A 21061-nucleotide genomic window follows, 5' to 3' on the forward strand; every position below is an offset into this window, starting at 1 on the left:
TGAGCGTGCGTGCGTGCATACGGGGAATGTGTTTCCACACTGAGGACATTCCCAGACGAGCTCTCTCAATACATCAGCACAGCGTCTGCCCTCTGACTGACCCTGACAGTTACACACCACACGGGTGTGTACGTGCGTGCGTGTGCCACTGCGTGCGTTCGAGTGTGTTGGTGTGGATGTGCGCCATTGATCAAGTGAGTGAGACAGCGACTGCATGTGTTTGCATGTGAGTTGTCATGTGCAAGTGTGTCTGTGTGTCTGTGTGTAGGTGTGTGTGTGTGTGTGTGTGAGAGAGAAAAAGAGAGAGAGAGAGACACAGAGGAGAGGGTTCTACGGCAGGGACTCTCTTAACCATCAACTTAATCGCTACCAGAGGACGCACAGAGCAAAAACTTTCGCAGTCACCTTCCACCGCCTTGCACACACACACACACACACACACACACACACACACACACACACACACAGGGAGTGGGTCAGGCTGTGGAGGGTGTGTGATTTTGGCAGCCTGGTGGGACTCTCTTTGATGTGGGTCGGTCGGAACATTAAAGCCGGCCGGTGAGCTCGAGCTAACCGCAGACCCTGGGTCCGATTACCCTGCAACCAACACCAGCCTATATTTAACCGTTAGAGAGGAAGAATAATTAAGTGAGTCTTGATCAGGGATACAGCCAAATCAGCCTGGTTTTAGATTCAACTATTAATTGGAAGCCAGTGTAACCAATTAAGGCCCTGGATGAATAACTCTCTTGTTTGTCCAAAAAACCCTCCTAAAATCCTTACACATTTTTAGTTTACACGACTTTAGAGGAAAACATGTTCTGAATTATTCCAGTACAAATTTAAGTACAAAAATATTTTACAACATCTTACTTAAAAACATCGCAGTCAAAAATACAAAAATAAAAAAAAAAAACAGGCAGGAGAAAGATGTATAAAGAGAGATGTTTGGAAAGAAAAAATGGAGGAACAGACATATGGGAGATGGAAGCAATGGAGGATGTATTGAAAGTGTCAGTGCAGTGTGTTTGTGTGTGTGTGTGTGCCCTCTAGCTGTATAATGACCTGCTCTGAGACCACTCGCTCCCCTTCCCGTCTCCCCCTAAGGGCCCATAACCGCCATGCCGGGTCATTATGTGCCCGGTGGAGGACTCAGTCGTGGAGCACACGACGGTGGAGCGATGCAATGCGGAGAAACTGGACACGGACGCTCCAAAATGGCTGAATTCATTAGCTGGGCCGAGCTGCCTCTAATTTGCTTCCTTAGGGCTAGGATGGTGCTCATTAAAGGGGTAAAGGAGTCAGAGAAAAAACACTTTTTTTTTTTTTTTACATTATTGTTTATCTTAAATCATAGACACCATGAAAGCGGAGCATCAAGAGAAACAGTAATTGCTGCCAAAGAAAATATCATTAGAAATGCTCTAACTAGTAGAGTGAGAAACTACTATTGTACAGCTGTTAGGACTCTGCAGTTGTGCTATATGTGTAGGATTAATAACAAAGACTAGATATGGTATGTGTCCGGTGTATCTGTGGTAGTAACGCAGCCTTAATGTTTTGCGTAACACCCATGACTGCCATGTCTCCCCCACTTAGCCGTGATGTTGACGCTGATTTCTTCCTACAACTCTGGTCATGTCCCCTGTGAGACCACGTGTGCATGTGTGTGTGTGCGCGCGCGAGGAACAGGGGGCCCTGTGATGTCACATTCCTGCGCCGCGCGTGGCTCTAGTTTGGCCTCTAGGTTTTAAAGGGGAAAGCTTTGAAACATTACACCATCCCACACAGTCACAGCCACGCACACACGCACACACACACAGTCAAGGGCCAGTGGTAATACTGCCAGGGTAATAACCTTACAGACTTACTGATCTCCCTCCCTCCCGTTCTCTCACCCTCAAATCTTTATTTACCCTACTCTCTCTCTTTATCCCCCACCCCTCTCCTCCGCTCCCCTCGTTCTCCCTGTACCTTTCCCCCCCGAATTTCAGCGCGTTTAACAAGCATTTAGATCTTAACCAGATGTTGTTAATGTAGCATGTCTAAAATACTAAACATCAACCCAGCGGAGAGGGGCTACAGCTCCTGCACAGGGCCTGGGAATAACTGACACACACACACACACACACACACACACACACACCTGCACACGCTCACACACACCTACGCACGCAAAAACCCTCTGCACATTTACTCCCATGCGGCGCTCAATGTATTTCATGCGCCGAGGTCCACAGCCCACATGCTAACATGTAAACACACACACACCAGCACAAGCAAACACACGTGTTTCCATCCACATGCTCTGATCCACCCACACACACCCACTTATTGCTTAAAACACATGAGAACTTATTACAGCAGCAGAAAAAAAAGGATATATAAATATATATATATCTATTGTTTCAGGTTGACTCTGAGAGCCAGACAATAGGATTGTCACATTTAATACGCTCCTGGTGTGAATGTCAATAAGTTGAACTGACAGAATAAGCTGAAAAAATGACTTTTGTGTGAAAAACGCTTGTATCAGCAGCTCCAAATTTGCTTTGTTGTTGTCAATTACGACTTCCTGAGACACTTCATTGTATTTTCCTTCGCTCAAATTGCCCGCTCCGCTGTCTTGCAGGCGACTAACAAAACACCTATTACTCTTTTGAAAAAAAAAAGAAGAAAAAAAAATCATATGAATAAACATAGCCAAGATTAAAGGCTTGCGTGTCTTGCTTGCTGCGCAGACAGAAACTGTTGTTTCGTGTTAAGAGGGGTTTCATTCTCAGTGCTGTGAGCACTGGGGGGGATGATGTTAATGATTCTTTAATAGCAAATACAAAAGGTTTTCACAGGACAAAAATATGGCTTCAAAAGGTTCAGTAGTGGAAAAAAAAAAAAACGCCGCAACACCTGGCCTTATACAATAGGCTAGCACACCTACTGTACACCTCCACACGTGTGCACACACACACAAACACCTGCATCTTACACAACAGCCATATTGCATTTCGGCTGTTTGAATCACCTTAGGCTGAGTAGGTGAATCGAGGAGGCGGCACGGCAAGCTTACTGAGGGATTTAGGAATAATTTGAAAAGAAGATTCCTCTCCTCTGTTTCATCTCCCCCCCTCCCTCCATCCCTTTCTCTATTTTCTGTTTTTCCTGGTCTTTTATGATTCCTCGGTCCAATATTTATCTAGCCCCTGATTATAAACATCTGGCCAGTGGGGCAGTCTGCACAGCGGCAGCCGCAAAACACACACACACACACACACACTTGGAGAGTCACACACATAGTGGAAATATCACACACGCTCACCAACGTGACCCTGTCAGGTCCAGACCGGAGGATGGAGGGAGGGAGGAACAGAGAGGGAGGGAGAGAGTCGGACCAGACAGAGACAGAGAGAGAGAACTAGGAGCTGAGGGTTAATGGCCTTCCCATCTCTGTGATAAGAATTCATTCTGTTCTATTACCAGCACTTATCTACAGAGGCTGCTGTCTTTCCCCTCTCTCTCCCTCACACACACACACACACACACACACACACACACACACACCTACACACACACGCACGCACAGCGAGGGTCCGAGATCGATAGATGAACCTAATGAAGAAAGCAGCTGTTTCTCGGCATACCTGCTCAACTCTATCAGCCCAACAAGATCTCCCTGCCGCATTCATCTGTCTATCTATCCATCCATTTATCTATCCACCTATCTATCCATCTGTCCATCTATTTTTATATCTTTTCACACAGCTATCCATCCATATGCCTATCTGCTCCTCCGCTGCCTCCATTTATCCCTCTATCTGTCCATCCATCACTACACTGGTAAACAAAGATACCAGCAGGATAGATATAGTTTCCAATTGACCAGACTGGTCCTTGTCATGTATTCAAGGTTTATTTATTTTCCGAGAACTAATGCGAGGCAGGAAATCAGGGAATCTAATAAAATGGCTGCCGTGGTTTAAGAGAATGGCTATGTGCGTGTATGTGTGTGTGTGTTTGGGTCTATGCTTAAAATAGGCCTGTGACGGGCAGTGGCCAAATGGATAATGCTTAAACGGATCTTTATCCTATTGGGCTACTGTCCCGTTTTTAGCTGCATAAAAACCATCTGCTTTCAGAGGCACCAAAAACAAGACTGTAATCCTGGATGGAAATCAAAGAAAAGATTTTGGTAGACAGAAACGCAGTTATAGGAGCACAAAAAGTTGCATTAGTTATCGGTGTAAATTTTTATCAACAAAAATTTGAGATTTCGGCACAACGGAAATGTGAATCCGTATTTTCAAGAACTACAAAAACCATTTTGTATGCAAGCTGCATTCAGTATAACTACATAAATCTTAGCCTGGATTACAATGTGTTTGTGTGATTTACACAAAGAATTATGACAAAAAAAAAATTCCTATTCATTTTCTACGCTTTTCTATGACTACATTCCTTCTTGATGGCCACCACGGTTGAGTTTTGGACCACCACACAGCGGCCATTAGCGCATAACAATTTCATATACCGACAATAAGTCCATGTGACACATCTTTTTGCCATACAAGAGTGTGCAAAACAAAAATGTGTGCATCGTCAGGGCCTTATTATGTGCTGAGCTTAGGGGAGGACGGCAGGACTCTTCAACATAAGAAGAATAGAGTCACAGAAGAAAAAGAAAAATATCTTCAAGCCCAAATATTCATTAGGTTGCTTAGAATCATCTCCAAAAGGACCACATGGAACCTGTAATACATGGGCACATATGTTCACATGCAACACACACACACACACACACACACACATGAATACACAGACCTGGGGCAACTGCCCCGGAGATGGTATTCGCAGACGGTTACAAATAAGGAGTGTTGGCTTTCCTCTGACTTTCTCAAAAACATGCAAAAAATGTCCATTTCATTACTGGCTAAACAATGTCATATGGGCCCCCACTGGCCCTAATAGAAGCAGACAAAGACAGAGCAGCACACATATGCTTCGAATAAATCAGATTACTGAGGGAGAGTGGGGGAGAGAAAGAGTGAGAGAAAGAGAGAAAGAAAGAGAGACACCGCCAGACACTTAGAGGATTGACAATATTCCCTTTTCTTGCTACCTCCACCCCTCCCTTTCTTCTTCCCTTCACTTTCTTAACCCCCCCCCCCCCCAACGGGATCTGTTTTAGATTTGAGCCAGTGCTAGAGCCATATCTCTACCTTATCTCTGCTAGCCGTCAGAAAACAGAAAGCTCCATGTTTCCATGCATTAGACTCCCGGCCTCTGACACGCCACTTGAAAATCTCACAGCCCCTCAAAATGGTTGAGCAGGAAAATAAAACAGCAAAGATATCATTTAAATCAAATGAAACGCAGGTTACTGGGTTGCATTGATATCTTTTTTTTTTTTTCCTTGAAGTGCGCTCTGATACAGTGTCATATCAAAGAAAATGTCAGCCGTGAAAATTATGGAAATGCATTTTGGCATTGTGACAACAAATGTCACCCAATATCCCCCAAAATGAGATCACTCTTTGACAACCACAAAGCGTCATTAACTGTATTTGAAAGGCCATCAGGATTTGAAGGGGCTGTGACATTTCCTTCCCCCTGACCACCTCTAGGGTATCGAACCCCATGAAGATATCCCGTCGTGTTTTTGGCTCCAATTATGCCAAAGCACTTCTCTGATGACTGTAAAGGGAAGTATTGATTCTCCTTAAAGTTGTAACAAAAAAGCGTAGACAGGGTGGGGAATATGTTAACAATTTGAAGAAAAAGGAAAAATCAATATTCAAATGACTCCTTATATTGATTTATAATTAAGTCTTAATTGCGGCTAAGGCTCGGACTTCCAAACTGCCGCGTGACGTTAGCCGGGAAAGAAGATAGGGGAACATTATTGATACACTTTAACAGTCGTGGTTGCCCAGACATTGATTCAGCCGTTTTGTGGTGCCTTTGGCATGCTCTGAGGATCTAAATGCACGTGCTTTTGAGGCACAGCACACACACACACACATATACTTGCTGGGAAAAGATGCACATACACCTGCATGCACAAACAAATACACACGCCTACGTGAACTAACACAGCATAATTAACCTTCATCCGGGAAAAGTCAGGGCTGCCTTATCTGCAAACTTGACTGTGCATATGTGTGTGTGTGTACGTGTTGTAATTACACCATTAGGTGTGGAACTGATTGACTTCAGATGGGGTTTGTGGAGGTATTATTCCGGACAAAATAAGTGAGTGAAAGGAATGTGTGTGTGTTTGTGTGTGTGTGTGTGTGTGTGTGTGTGAGAAAGAGTGTGAAACGTATGCTTATTTAAGCTCACCTGCAGGTTTTTATGTCCCACTGCATTTATTTGTGATCCGACCGAGTATCCCTTCATGTGCTCCAACTCATGTGGCAATGTGCGAGTGTGTGTTCAAATCTGTGTGTGTATTTGTCCCCACGGGCCTAATCAGGTATCAGATACCTTTTGTTTTGGGAGCTCATTGATGGATGAAATCTTTATCTGTGCTATTGATCAGGAGGGCGCGGGTCCTAAACTGTCTGTCTAGCTGCCTGCCTGCTCCAGCTCTAACAAGATTGCCAGGGCCGAGTATATCAGTTAACATTTAATCAATGGCAGCTTAAGACACTGGGGCTAAGGGAAAGAAGCCCACCGCTTCAGCCCCCTGCCCCAAACCATTACCCAGGATTGAATGGGAACTATATGTGTGTGTGTGTGTTGGGAGGGGGTTCCAGATGATTACAAGGGATTGGGTCTGGTTGATCACATGTCTTCAGGGGACAGAGGTGTGAGTATGTGTGCGTCAGTGTTTACAGGCATGCGAGCGCTGGCTTGTCGATACATGTTAATACGTCAAAAATGCCAGAGGGGGTGATGTGTGCTACGCTGCCCGCCGCCGCCGCTGCTCTCAAGAAAATAGGAAAACTGAATGAAGTGACTGATGTGTTGGAAAAAAAAAATCGCCATTCAAATCAAGTGAAGGCTTCAAATTGAACACGCCTGTGTGGAAAAAAGGAAAACACACACACACACACACACACACTGCAGCGGAAAGATATGACATATCAGGCAAATGCGTGATTTCTTTTTTCTGCCTCGCTTGCAAAAAGCCCCCTGATGGTAAAATGCAAAAAAAGGAGAGTCAGCAAAAACAGAAATATGATCAGTTAGACTTTTTTTCTTGCTTTTTTTTTTATTTCACCATCAGCTCATCTGACTGTAAATGAAACCCCATCAGATCTAAGAGGCAGATCCTTCGTCTCTCATCTCCAGTTTTTTTCTTTCATTTTCTTATTCACGCTATCGCTGGATCTCATCATCATCAAATCTCATTTTGAGTGAATTAAAGATGTACTTACAGTATTTGCCTATGCACTGCACGCGCTCGTGTGTGTGAGGCTCAGAATGAATGTGTCGGTGTGTATGCGTGCGTTTGTCAGGGGGTTGCTCTGACGGGGGAAGCCCCTCTCACGTCCCTGCCTTTCGTCCAAAGCCTGGGAGATTCCCACCACCAAAAATCAATGTGTGTGAGAGCATATGTGCGCCTGTGTGTGTGTGTCAAGGTTTTGTAAGACAAATCTCTCCAGCGTGCGCCGCTTTAGTGCTATTGAACCAGGCTTCGATCACTCGGCCACTGTGAATAATGCAAGGGAGGCTACTGCTCACTTACAGCACAGGATGCTTGCATGTGTGTGTGCGTGTGTGTGTGACAGGATGGTCCTTTTTCCCTCTTGCAAATGCAACAGGGCAGTTCTTCGACGTTCCTCCACTTGGCCCTCTTAATCTCGTGTCAGATACAGGAACTCCCACATTGATACTGTCTCTTCGAGTGTGTGCGCCACATGTGTGTGTGTGTGTGCGCGCGCGAGCGTGTATGCTGGAGGCTCCTACAGTAGACGGGAAGAGCTTAACTCAAGCAGACAGCTCAGGCCTGCACTTTGACACACCCTGACTCATTACATACAGCCGGCACACAGTGGAATATTGTCATTAAAAAAGACAATTAGATATGAAGTCAAGGGAGCATCACTTACACACACATGGACACACACGCCTGCAAACACACAGCGCAGGAAATATAGGTGAACTCATCTTCATATCCCCAGGTATATGAAGCGGAGATATTAATAATCAGGATGTTACAGAGTAATTAAAATGATTCCGAATGATGAGTGTATGTGTGTGTGTGTGTGTGTGTGTGTTTCTGTTAATTAAGCTGAATGATTTGATATGACACAAACCGTAATGCTTTAATGGTGTCCTATACTTGATGTGGCTGGAGGGGACGACCGTTGACGGGGCTATAGGGAGCGACAGAGCGACACGCACACATGCACGAAAACAGATACAGCTGCTCGTCGGCCCTGCCTGAGAGGAGCATCTCCTTTTTCGACATAATTATCTGTGTCATCACTTATGAGGCAATTAAACAAACATCAGTTCCTATTTCCTCTCCCTCAGTCTCTCCTCTTCCTCGTCTCCTTCTCTCCTGCCATCTGCGCTCCCATCGCCTCTCCTCTCCTCTCCTCTCCGCCTGCTCCTCTTCCTCCCCTCCTGTGTGACTCCAGACAAGGTTTCAATTTCAGCATGCTGATTGTCTCATTGCCGACTCTATGCATGTCTAACACTTACTGGCACTCTGGGGACCGGCAATACACACCATAGAATGCCTATTACACTCCCACACGTTTCTGGTGAGTGTGTGTTTGTATGTACGTGTGTATGTGTGTGTGTGTGTGTGTGTGTGTGTGTGTGTGTGTTTGTGTGCAAGAGGTGATGAGGGTGTAAAATGCCTATTACGCTGAGAGTCTGGTCTCTCTTACACTGGAGAGAATTCTCCGGCGCCTAAAGAGCAGAAAATTGCAACGCTCCTCTTCCTCACTCCCCATTAACCTGCTTTTGAAACAAAGGCCTGACCAAGGTGTGTGTGGGTGTGTGTGTGTGTGTGTGTGTGTGTGTCCTTGCCCATTAGCCCTATGTGCCATCATGGGTAAAGCACCTTGTGGGCCCAACCAAGCAGAAACACCTCGTCGTCATCTGCATATACCTCACGTCCTCTTTGTTTTCGGTTTCTTTAACCGCCTTGTGCCGGCTACCTTTTTTTACATAACAGCACCTTCTGTTCACCATGTTTTTGTCTCCCTATTCACCTAAATTTAGTCAAATGTATATTTTTATGCCCCTAAATGAACTTGCCATTTCTTCCTCCCATCCTTCACAGAAAACAGCAAAGGGAGATGGCATCTTACGAGGAGCTCGGAGATGACTAAAGCAGCAGGCATATTTGTCTAATTTGCACAAAGACATCCACATCAAAGCACAAATCAAGACCCAGGCTCATTCAATGGATTTTTATCAGTCTATCCATTTCCCGTTCTTTTTTTTTTCTTTTTTCCCAGCATCCTTTTCCCCCTCTCTCTCTCTGTCACATTCCTCTTTCTCTCTCTATTTTCAGAGTGTTATTAGGACATGATAAAAGCGAATGGGATGTCATGACATGAGACCCCCTGTTAGCATTAGGAGGTGGGAGAGAGAACGAACGGGAGAACGAGAGTGGAGGGGGGGTGGGGGGGGTGGGAATGGAGAGAAAAAGATGAAAGAGATTTGTCTGGAAATTATTGCTCACAAGGCATTGATTCTCTGCTTTAATCTCACACAGTGTGCTCAAAATTTCCTATTAGGGAGATGAAGAAAAGGAGAGAGAGAGGGAGATGGGTCTTATTCACATAGGTGGGGAGGTGAAACTTGGCATGTCTCTCAGTGTTTCTTTGGGCATACCATTTCCCCCTATTCTGGAACGAATGTCCGGAATCTTTATTCTTTGTTACATGTGCTGCCTTGCTTTAAGGCCATTAGTCTGCTGTAAGTAAACACTGGAGAGGAAAAGCCATTGCTACTGAACCGCTGGAGGGTCATATAGACACGCACACACACACACGACAAGCCACTGACAGCTGCTATAGCTGCAAAGCTTCCTCCGGTTAGCGACGATTAGCCTTTGCTATAGGTAATCAATAGCTGCTATCAATTCCATACCTCCCACTGATGGATGAGGTAAAGGAAACAGAGAGGAGAGTGAGGAAGAAGGGAGCAATTGAAGGAGAGAATTTGTTGCTGCTGCTGCAACGAGCGGCAGAAATTCTACCTGACAATGCTACCTCCTAAAGTGAAGTTCCTGCTCTCCGCTTTGTGTGAGTGTGTGTGCATACAGACTGCCTTAAATGTCCATCTGTGAATTGTATCATCGCGGTCTGAGATTAGTGGCTGCTTGGACCCAGTGAGCGTATTGCCTGGTTACCGCGGCTCCAGCTCCACACAACCCTCCTCCCATCACCGGATTGTTTGTCTTAATGCTGTGTGACATGGCCCATTGTTTTGTCCATCTGTGGTTAAGAGTCAATGGACAGAGGGTGTATGAGGGGATCGGGGAGAGAGAAGAATGGAGGTGAGGGAGATGAAAATAAAGAAGAGCAGGGGTGGAAAGGGAGGGAGGGGGGGGGAAGAGAAAAAGATGAAGGCAGGAAAAAAAGGGAAAGAAACAAGATGGGGACAAGAGCTGAGAGGTGAAAAAAATTGAAAGAGAAAGGTCAGAGAGAAGGAAAAACATGCAATAACCCTGTGATTTCAATATGGTCCTCGGACTTTACATTCACCACTTCCTTTTCCAAGACCTTTCAGAGGCTTCCAGCTCCATATGGAGTGGAGCCTAAAGCTCTTTGTGATATCACCGATGTGAAAGACGTCCTGGCCCTGTGACGCCAGTCCCCTCTTCAAAGGGTTAAGTCATATTTATTATGCGTCCTCATAGCCCCACGGCTTTGTATTGTAAATAAGACTAATGTGGCATTGGTCAGGTATGCTAATTCAGATAATCAGCGCAATTTCTGCAAATTATAACTGTCAGTGTGGTGGGCACAGAACCTTGGCGGAAAACATGAGGGAACAATTTAGCCCGGGTAATACCCCTCCACCAAAGAGCTGCTCAACTCAAAGAAAAACAATCGGCCTGAGCCCATACCGCCCCGACACACCATTTCAAAAATAGTTTATGGTGAACGAGGCTCATTTTTTTCTGAGGCACAAGTCAGCCTGCTGCCCTTTTTTTTTCCTATGTGCACACACAGACCGCAAAGTAATTATAATTCGCTTGGATGGAATTATTCAAAAAATGACCACATCTTTTACTCCCTCAGCCATAGAGAATATGGTTTTGGGAAATTTGGGGTAAATTGCTACTTGCCGAAAATATAATAATATACATATATGAATGTGCCTTATTTTGATTTGACAAATGATTTAAAATGCAGTGCATTGTCTCCAGCTAATTGTACAGCAATAAAAAACTACATACTTCACAGAAATCCCCTTGGGTAACATCACATCACTCTCATCAGAATAGTTCTCCCAGGGAACTGCATTTTACTCATGCTGGGCACATAGAATAACATTCCAAGTTTTTATTGTGCGAGGAATGGATCCCGCCTGACTGAAATCTGTGGACTTTACCTTTTATGTAAGTAACTTCCTGTTCCACAGTAAATGAGGAAGAAAAGGTCAGGAATAATTTATTAACAGTAGGCAATCAGCTGTTTGTAAGCAAATCAATATGCAATATAATTGGCTGCCTTAACCTATTAAACGTCTAATCTAAACATGGATATCTCCTGGGTGACTACAACAGGGGGGTGGCACATGCAGCAGAGGCAAGGAGTAACTAAAAAAGGACAAAACTGTCGTTTGATGAGCCAGTCAGCTGCTCTCACCTACTGCACTCTGACTTGAAAAAGAAAATGGCCACCGCTGCGCTAACTCTAGCGGTTAGCTAGATCTGGGTGTGTGTTGCATCCTTTCTCTCACTGCTCCGGCCATCCGTGAATGTTTATGTAATGGCCACAAATTACTGAGACAAACCCTGGAAATAGACTTCTGTCTGAGGAGAGACCTCCTTAAAAAAAAAAAGAAGACAACCGCTGGAATGGCGAAACCACCCCCACTACCCAGAGGAAAAAAAAAAAAAGCATAAGATGAAGGAATGAAGGAGTGAAAGTGAGGGAGGAGGGAAAACCTAATACCTCAAAAGATGCCTTGGTGTCATCACATTGAAATGCTCTTTGGGGAAACAGCAAAGCCCTTTTCCCACATCGAAAATTGAATGATCGTTTTTTTTGGGTGCTTTGACTCAGTTCAGACGCGTACAGTTTGGGTCGGGTAAATTTGGGAAGGAGGAATGTCGGCGCACTTGGAAACAAGCAAGATGGCACATTTGCTCTCTGCCCATGCTCCATCACTTCCTGCTGGACGCACAGGCACATATAAGGATAATAAGTGTCCATTAGGCTCCGTTTTTAGCCTACAGCTGCTATCTAAATGCTTAGCACAGCTACACTAATTTGACTAGGACCAAAAATGACCCAGAGCCTTATCACTCAGAGAAAACAAAAGGGCTCTGGATATGCACACACTCACATATACACACACATAAACCCACACGATAAAAGTGTTGTCGGTCTCTCTAAGTCAGAAGAGGTCTTTTGTTTAAAAGGGGGACTCAGACAAAGAGGGTCCTCTCCCTCCCTCTTTAATGCATGTTGGGTTGGGTGGGTGGGTGGGTGGGGGGGGGGCATAGAGGGATGGAGATGTGTGGGTGGTGGGGTGGTGGAGGGATGGATGACAGGCCAGGCTCTCAGAAATAATTACCTCCATAAGATCCCATCTCCCTTTCCTTTTTGTGAGGGACAGAGGGAACGAAAGGGGAAAAAAATGACAGAAAGTAAAGTATGCAGAAAAGGCCCTGTTGTTTCTGCTTGGTCTGGCTTATGAGGAGCTTTACACATGATGGAGCACGGGGCTAATGGGCGAGGATACACGTACAAAAAACACTCATGTGCACATACACACACCTCCTCACAGCTTTTTTATGGCTAAACAAATGGTCAAATGGTTGCGATAGAGGACAGAAGAAGAAGAAGTCAGAGGGGGAAAATCCCTGTGACATCTAAACTTCAGAGGCTGTTAATGCTTCCAAAAATCCAGATAAACAAATTATTCAAATCATAAAACCGATGATGGAATACCTGTGACTGGCAATCTGTCATATTTTTCACTTATTTATTTGACAGCTCTATTCAGGGTGGAACTTCATTATAGAGAAGAAGAAATCTAATTCTCTAACAACTCTTGGACGACCCTCAAAGCAAAACGGCCTCCAAGTCCTCCATGTTGAGAGGCAATTCATTTATGCGTGCTCTTCTGATGCACACTGGCATTTTCTTTTTTAATAAACTCAGTTTTCTGTAGCACTGCTAATTGTACACAGAGACCAAAGATTTATCTCAGCAATGCGGGCAACAGTGAGCTTTTTGTCTTTGTAGGACACAGCTAAAAGATCATGGAGGGGGAAAAAAAGTTTTTGCTGTACAGTCAGTGAGAACTGACTAGATAAGCACACACACACACACACACACACACACACACACACACACACACACACACACACACTTTAGTCTGACTTCACAACAGTGTTTACCTAGTGTAAAGGATGAGACGACTGGGCCCAGGTTCGGGGAATTACAGACTCAAAAGGATAACAAAGAGTGAAAGGTTCTCAAATAAACATGCACCAGCAAACACATGTATTGACATGCACACAATGCAGTCCAGCCGAAGTGTTCCTTGTACACTCCTGTCTTTGTTCAAAACACCTATACCCTTGCGGTGCGTCTCTGCAGCACTGTATCCTTAATTAGGCCATAAAATCAGCATCAAAATTGTTTAATGAAAGCCATTCACATGTACATAAAGTCCAGAGCATTAGAACTCTTATTCCCAAATGGGCCTATAATTATCTGGCTCAGTGCCAGGTCCCAGGCTTTAAGAGAAAGATACCGGTCAGCACTTAAATTAATCTTTTTCATACCAGTCTCTAATGAACAGAAAGTGCTCGAGTCAGGAGTTGTAGCCCCAGAAAACTAACAGCACGCATACACACGCACGTACACACAAACAGAGGGTCCTTAAACCGAACGCTGGCTGGAAATGTTGCCTACTATAGAGGCTTTTCCATCGGTGAAAACATTCACATCATCTATCACTATGGGAGCTCAAAGCAGCTATAACATACATTTTCCTCCATGTAACATAACCTGGTGAAGCATGGCATGCTTGCAAAAAGCACACAGAGCTCAAACATGTACAAAATGTACCAAAAAAAAGGCAACAAAACTTGACAGAACAAAAATACACCCCTGATTCATTGCATTAACTTTCATTGTTTGATCTTTGGTTGAAACACTCTTACTCTCACTCCCCCCCCGTCTGCCTACACCTGCCAAACGTGTACGGCCTACAAGGAAATACCTTTGAAACGTTTACCACGTACCCTGTGAAAGAATACTGTTGTTCACTAAAAATTATATAGAGTGGGCAAAAGGAGGGCATCCAAAAAAGTGGCTTAGCATTTTGGACCCTGCCAGCGTCCGCTTAAGCTTTGCACTAGCTTCCTCATGGAAATTCACCATGTGGCATCAAAGCCAAGGTATAAAACCAGGGCCCGAGCAACAAATATGGTGTGTTTTAAGAGTGGAACATTTGAAATAGGTGCAGCGGGCGAATATTGCTTTTGACAGGTTTAAAACCTGGTTGCGCTCACTGGTTTGAGATGTAAAAAAGAAAGAGAGGCTTGAAGCCGGGCTTGTGTTATAGATGAAAAAACGGACAGGAGCAGGGGAGAGTGGGAGATGGAATAAGCAGGACAAAAAAGGAGAGAGAAAGAGAGAGACAAAAAAAGAGCAGGAGAAGGGGGGGGGGGGGGGGGGGGTAATGTTAAAATGTACGGTAATGATTTATCTAAGCATGCTTTTCTGCTGCACCCCAAATCTCACCGAAACTTTGATCCATGTGTAATTAAAACCAAACGCACGCCAGCTACAGTCTCCATTTCAGGATTGGGAGCTCTTCTTCTGTTCATGTGTGTGTGTGTGTGTGTGTATGTGTGTGTGTTGGGATTCACATATGTTTCTAAGCGCTGGGCCTCCATCTGTTTTGGGAGTACATGTACAGTATAAACAGGACACTTTGGGGAGCACACACACACACAGATGGATGTATGGACTAATGCTATTCTGGAATGCTATTCAAAACGTGTTAGCCCCCCACCCCCCTCCTCCTCCTCGCCCCCACTCCATCCCACCCGCTCCTTCAGGTCAAGCAAAGCAAAAACAAGTTAAGCGCTCATTTTCTCCCGGCAGCATTAACATAGGGATGACTAAATAATGGACCCTGACTCTTGGTCTTCTGGTTTAAATTACAGCGCAGCCCCCTCCCCCTTACACCCTGCAACCCCTCACCAACCATCCAACCCCCACTCAAAGAAAAACGATTAATCTTTTTTTTTTTTTTTTTTTTTGTCTCTCTGAATGTTTTACAGTTCTGTTACACTTATTAGCTGCTGGCAGGACGGAGAGTCTTAAATGAAAGCCAAATTGCTTTGGTCATGAGAAAGGAAATGAAAGCTCACTCCAGGGAGAGACTGTGTAGCCGTAGCATACGTGTGTGTGTGCGTGTGTGAGTGTTCGTGTGTGTGTGTGAGTAACGTATGTGTGTGTGTGTGACTAACGTATGTGTGTACAGGCCTTTTTCACTATGAGATACTCCCAAGGTGAAATTTCATAAGCTGACTGCTTGCCTGCCTGGGATGTCCCTGTGCACGGGACAGTATGTGCGTGTGTATGTGTGTGTGTGTGTGTGTTTGTGCGTGTGTGTTGCACATATAAGCGCGGCAGCCTAATAGGAACAGTATGCTCATTTTGGAGAGATTAGGAGGAATGGACGGGTCTGTATCGAGAGACGTGATCTGGATATGAAGGCCAAAGGAGGGAGGGAGGGAGGTTTGACAGAATAAAGAGGGAGTGGTGCAAGAAAAGAGAAAAAGAGATGGGAGGAGTGCAGGGAGCGAGGAAAGATAGATCTGACTTCAAACGAAGAAAACTGACCACCACAACTGGGATCAACATTTCACTAAAATTCGAAAAACACAAGCAAACAGGAACAAAAAAGTCGTGTGTGTGTGTCGAAAAAAGTCAGGTGACAGAAAAGGATATGACACATGAAACGCATACACCACCTCAACATAAGCCATAGAAATAACAAAACTCAAGTCACAACTTAAGCAAACAGACAAGAGCGGGTTAAAGAAGCACAGACCTTGGCTGGAGGAGCACTCCTTGACGTGGAACAGCTCGTGGAAGCTCAGTCCATCCTCGTCCCCTCCCAGGCCTTGCTGGTGCAGCTGGAGTTTCCTCAGTCCTTCGTTCTGCTGGTGGCGAGCCGAGCGGGCGTGCTGCACCAGGTTGAGGCGGGCCTTGGTGGAGTAGTCGCAAAGCGTGCAGTAGTAGACGCACGACTCCGGGCCATACGCACTGTCCTGCTTCTGCAAGTGCTGCGGAACAGAAGGAGAGGAGAGCGCAGATGTTAGGTGGTGTTTTACAGCGTCCTGCGGTCAATTCAAGGAGTTATTGTTCTCACAGCTACACTTGTTTCCTCGGAGCGTTTTCATTAGAGTGGTGTTTTTAATAATTGTGAGATTACTAAGTTATTTGAGCAAATTAAATGCAACAAGTGACGCTTGTCTGCAAAATCATGTTCTCAGTCTTTAGTACTTTAAGGCTATAAAAGCCTTTCCTTCTACCCTGCTTCCAGTTTGGTTCCAAAATTCCAACGCCCAGAAGTCCCAGTTGCCTTCACATCAAACAAGCACAAAGTCAATGGGTAGAAAAAAGTTGCTTGGCCCATTATTTCCTACAGTATGCTCCTCACTCTTTAAACCGTGATTCCAGTCTTTGGTATTACATATTATGTATCACAGGCTGTTCTCATACACTGCTCATACCTATAAAAAGTAGTGCGCCAAACTTTGTGTATAACCATGTAATAATAAGCCAGTAATTCATGTTTGCGATCACGTGACTAATACGACAGGAGAAAAGAAGGAAATAGTCTGCGTATAGGGAGGCAGGTTGGGGTGGTGGATGGGTAACAAAACACAGGACTTTCCCCAGGAGACCGGTGCTCAAAACCACGTGAAACCAAGCGAACTTTGAATCACTTCAAGGTATGTTGTTGACATGTTTCTTTTCCTAAACCTAACCTATGTAACTGTACGTAACTGTATATAAGACATAACCTCATTCATGGGCCGCTAATTCGTTAGAAATGATACGAACCATTGTATGAAGATATGTTGAATTTCATTTAACATTTTACTACAGTGTCACATTAGTGTTCGTGGTGTAGTAGCAGGCTATGTTACAAAAATATATGCTCCAGAACAATGATTAAATCCTATGGACAAAGACAACTTCGTTTAACTTCTCTTTATGGAGTAAAGAAAAAGTGTTTATACTGGTTCCCTGTAAGACTCCTGGGAAAATACAGACTTAATTTATGGCACATAGGAAGTGTGTAAACCATAGTTTAGCCAAAACAGGAAGAGGATATCGCTTTTGTTTTCCCTGATAGCTATCGGCAGCTAACTCCAGGTACCACATAGCATCAATGTAAGTTCTTTGCCGTTACTATCGAAAATGGTGGACAGTGTAAAAACCAAGTAACTTCGGAAACTGTGGCAGCTGCTGGACTCTGAGGGAAACAGAAAGGCTGTCTTTGAAACAGCAACGCAATCATAACACCAGAGCTTGAAAAGTCACTGTTTCCACTTAAATACCGTCAAATAGTGATAATACTATCAACGCAGTAACTGTCAGAGCTCTGAGTAATTGTGCTTATATTCAGATATTACACATCCCAAATGAACTGGATATGTTTTAGGTGACATAAAGATTAACAACACACAAAAAGTCAGATAAGGGGTTGAGTTCAGAGCACTGTTTTGGTCTTTAACATGCACATTGTCCAGCTCTCCTTATTGTTGGCAGCTGCAGGGGTTTCTCATTCAACGTGTGCTGTCAGTTGCAAGCCCTTAATTTCCAGTTGCCTCTTTAATGGCATTGCAGACATGCAAAGCTACCCCCTACCTCGCCGTGTGCGCGCGCACCGACACATACACACGCATGCACGTAAGCAAGCACAGCCCCCATCCCACCTTGCCCTACTCCCATACACCCAGTCAAGCCAAGCATATCAAGTGTGCCTCTGTTGTTGCTGCCGGGCTAATGAACAATGCACAAAAACAAAAGAGCAGGCCAAGCTTTTATTATCTGATCCTCTGTGGAAGAGAGGGGAGGGAGAGATAGAGAGAAAGACCCAGAGAGAGGAAAAGAGAGCAAGGCAAAGAGACAGAGACACAGAGGTGGCTCACGTAGGTTAGTTTGTGCTTTGTTAAGATTTATTCAGACAGCCATGTGAGAAACAGGTGCAGGCTTCTATGCATGAATTAATACACATAATGGCGGGTGTGTGTGTAGGTGTGTGTGTTTGCGTGCTAACCCTACTCTGTCTCTCATGGCTCCTATAGGAAGATGTTTGATTCTAGAGGCACATGAAAAGTTAGCAAGGTAATATTTCCTCCTGAGCGTTGTTGCATCAGGTTATATGGAGCAAGAAGAGAGAGATTGGAAAAATGTGTGTGTGGGAGGAGTGTGTGTGGTGGGGTGGAGGGGTGGTGGGGGCACAGTTAGCTGCAGGTGTGTGAGTTCTAACCCCCCCCCCCCTCCTCTTCCCTCTTCCTCCTTTGACAAACAGGGATTAGCAACATAGCTACAGCCGCTAACACATCTTTTCTCTCTGTCTCTCCCTCTTTCTTTCTTTTGTAGGAAATCTTACGAGGTTTTTCTCACGAGACGGTGGGACGTCCCCTCGCAGTCAGAGGCCCTTTCAGAAGTCTTAAGTTTTAATTAAGTCGGAGTTGTCAGAAGAAAGCTCCCCTAGTCCAGAGCTCAGGGCCATTAATTACAGCTATCTTTGTTTCTCTGTGAAAGGAGGCCTCCCTCGCTCCTTCTCTCTCTTTTTCTTTGCTCCTTTTCTTTCTCCCCCTCCCTCCCTTGCAGGAGAACTGGGCTGCTGAGCCTTACCGTGGAAACCACACACACACATGTGCTCACGGAAGCACAAACACACACACACACACACACGGAGGTTTAAGTTCATGTCTTTCTACTGAAATATAAATGTTCTGTTTTTATTTCTGATTCTTCTCAACAATATTTTTTTCAAACATAAGCAGTCAATATTCTCTGCCTGAGAACTTGATGCCCCAAGTGAAGGAGTTCAAGTATGAAGACTGGATGGATGCACCAATCGTCTCGTTTTGCCCCTCATAACGGCCTTCCATATGCTAGACGCCACACAAAAGTCGCCATACTCTTATACATCCCCACTGTCATCAATTATTACAACTGCAGAATAAAAACAAGGACACGTTTCACTGCTGCGCATGCTCTCTTTCGATCTTTCAATTGTGGAAGAGTGCTACTCAGAACTGTGTTAAGCTCTAGTAATCAACCTTCAGTATTATATTAACAAATGCCACAGAAGAAAAGCGTATTGTAAATGTGCTGTGCTTTGTGTGCTCATTTTCTCAGCAGAGGAGAAAGGCATCATAGTTGAGGGTCTTATCAGGGGGCAGAGAGAGAGGGCGTTTCCAGTGGCTCCTCCTGGCATTACCATTAAGGTTATCACTCTGGTTCCAAATTAATAATCTCATATAAATCAGCAGCGGTCTAAAAAGCTTCACATCCCTCCACGTCAAAACGTATATCCTATTTGTTTTCGGGATCTGAGGCGTAGGCTGAGAGTAGCTAGATGATATACTTGGGGTTGAACCGGGCTGCCAGATAGGTTTAGGCCTAATATTAATTCTCTCCCCATCAGCACATTCCAGAGGGTTTGTTTAAGACCTAAACTAGAGGGCTGTCTGTCGCTCTCTGGCACTCTGCAGGCCTGAAATGCAGGCGGTCTGGTGATCACAGGCCAGAACATCCATGATTTATGAACTTTTAAAGGAGCACTTTGACTCCTGCCAGGCGTGGGCTGTGTAATGCATATTCAAACACACAAACACACTGTTCCTGCTCCTGGGTTTGCGCCCGCGTGTGTCTGCTTGAAATGTGTATGTAATTTATGCCACAGCTGATTTGTGTGTATGTGTTGTACATACATTTATCTCATATGAGCGTCTGTGTGTGTGTGTTTGCAGAGTGGCAAAAAGCGCCCGTCCCTGTCAATATGGCACCTCTCCAGAGTGCCTGGTGGTTAATTGTTGGGGATTAGTGTTTGGCAAACAACCAAATAAGCTAACGTTCCCCGTGGGCCAATCAAAACCGGCTAAACAGCGCTCCCTGGGTGGACCTAAACGTGGCGCGGACAACTCTGGATGGTGGAGGATACACACCCCCGTGCACAGACAATGCAAATTACGACACCCGGGACTTCCTGTTTACCTGTCAAAAACACAACATTGTCAGCCCTGTCGATGCCACACACACACACACACACACACACACACACACACACACACACACAGGTACTCATACGAGCAGAAGGGAGGAGAGTCAATTTGACAGGTAAGGGAAGCTCCCTTGTGTAGTGGTTTGCTGCTGCTGCTGCTGCTGCTGTGCGTCTGCGTATGGGTGTGTGTGTCTGTGTGGGTGGGTGAGGATGACAGAGGACTGCATTCATTATGCAGAATGAGATGTTTACAAAACACCTTTCTCACACACACATAAACACAAGCACACACACCTCCCCTCCGCTCGCTCCCTGCGTTTGGGCGGGAGGAAAAGCAGCACTGCTGTCTCATATTCATTTGTTCTATCTGCGGTGACAAAGCTGCCTCATTAACTGAATTCTTAATAAGCCAAGGCAAAAGACATCTTCTCACAACTTCTTTTATCTCTCTGTGCGTGTGTGCGTGTACATGTACGTGAAAGTGTGTGTGTGTGTGTGTGGGTGAGGGAATAATTTTAATGCTTCATGTTCTTTTCTTCTTCCTGGATCTGTTTGGTTTTTATGCATCAATAATTTCGACTCTACAGTTTTTGATTTTTACCTCACAAGTGTGTTTTTGTGTCTGTCTACAAATCCTGCATCC

The 21061-nt window shown here is 44.9% G+C and overlaps 1 protein-coding gene across 4 annotated transcripts in view; it reads right to left on the bottom strand.

The window, feature by feature from the left end:
* The window catches only part of zfhx4 (zinc finger homeobox 4), a 327312-nt gene that overhangs the window by 22800 nt on the left and 283451 nt on the right, over positions 1 to 21061 (bottom strand). For all 4 annotated transcript variants that reach the window (XM_049564704.1, XM_049564705.1, XM_049564702.1 and 1 more), the window contains one exon: positions 16219 to 16453. In XM_049564704.1, coding sequence (XP_049420661.1) covers positions 16219 to 16453 — 235 coding nt within the window. The remainder of the gene's footprint in view (positions 1 to 16218; positions 16454 to 21061) is intronic.

The sequence above is a fragment of the Epinephelus fuscoguttatus genome, linkage group LG21 (assembly GCF_011397635.1).
Source record: "Epinephelus fuscoguttatus linkage group LG21, E.fuscoguttatus.final_Chr_v1".
NCBI lineage: Eukaryota > Metazoa > Chordata > Actinopteri > Perciformes > Serranidae > Epinephelus > Epinephelus fuscoguttatus.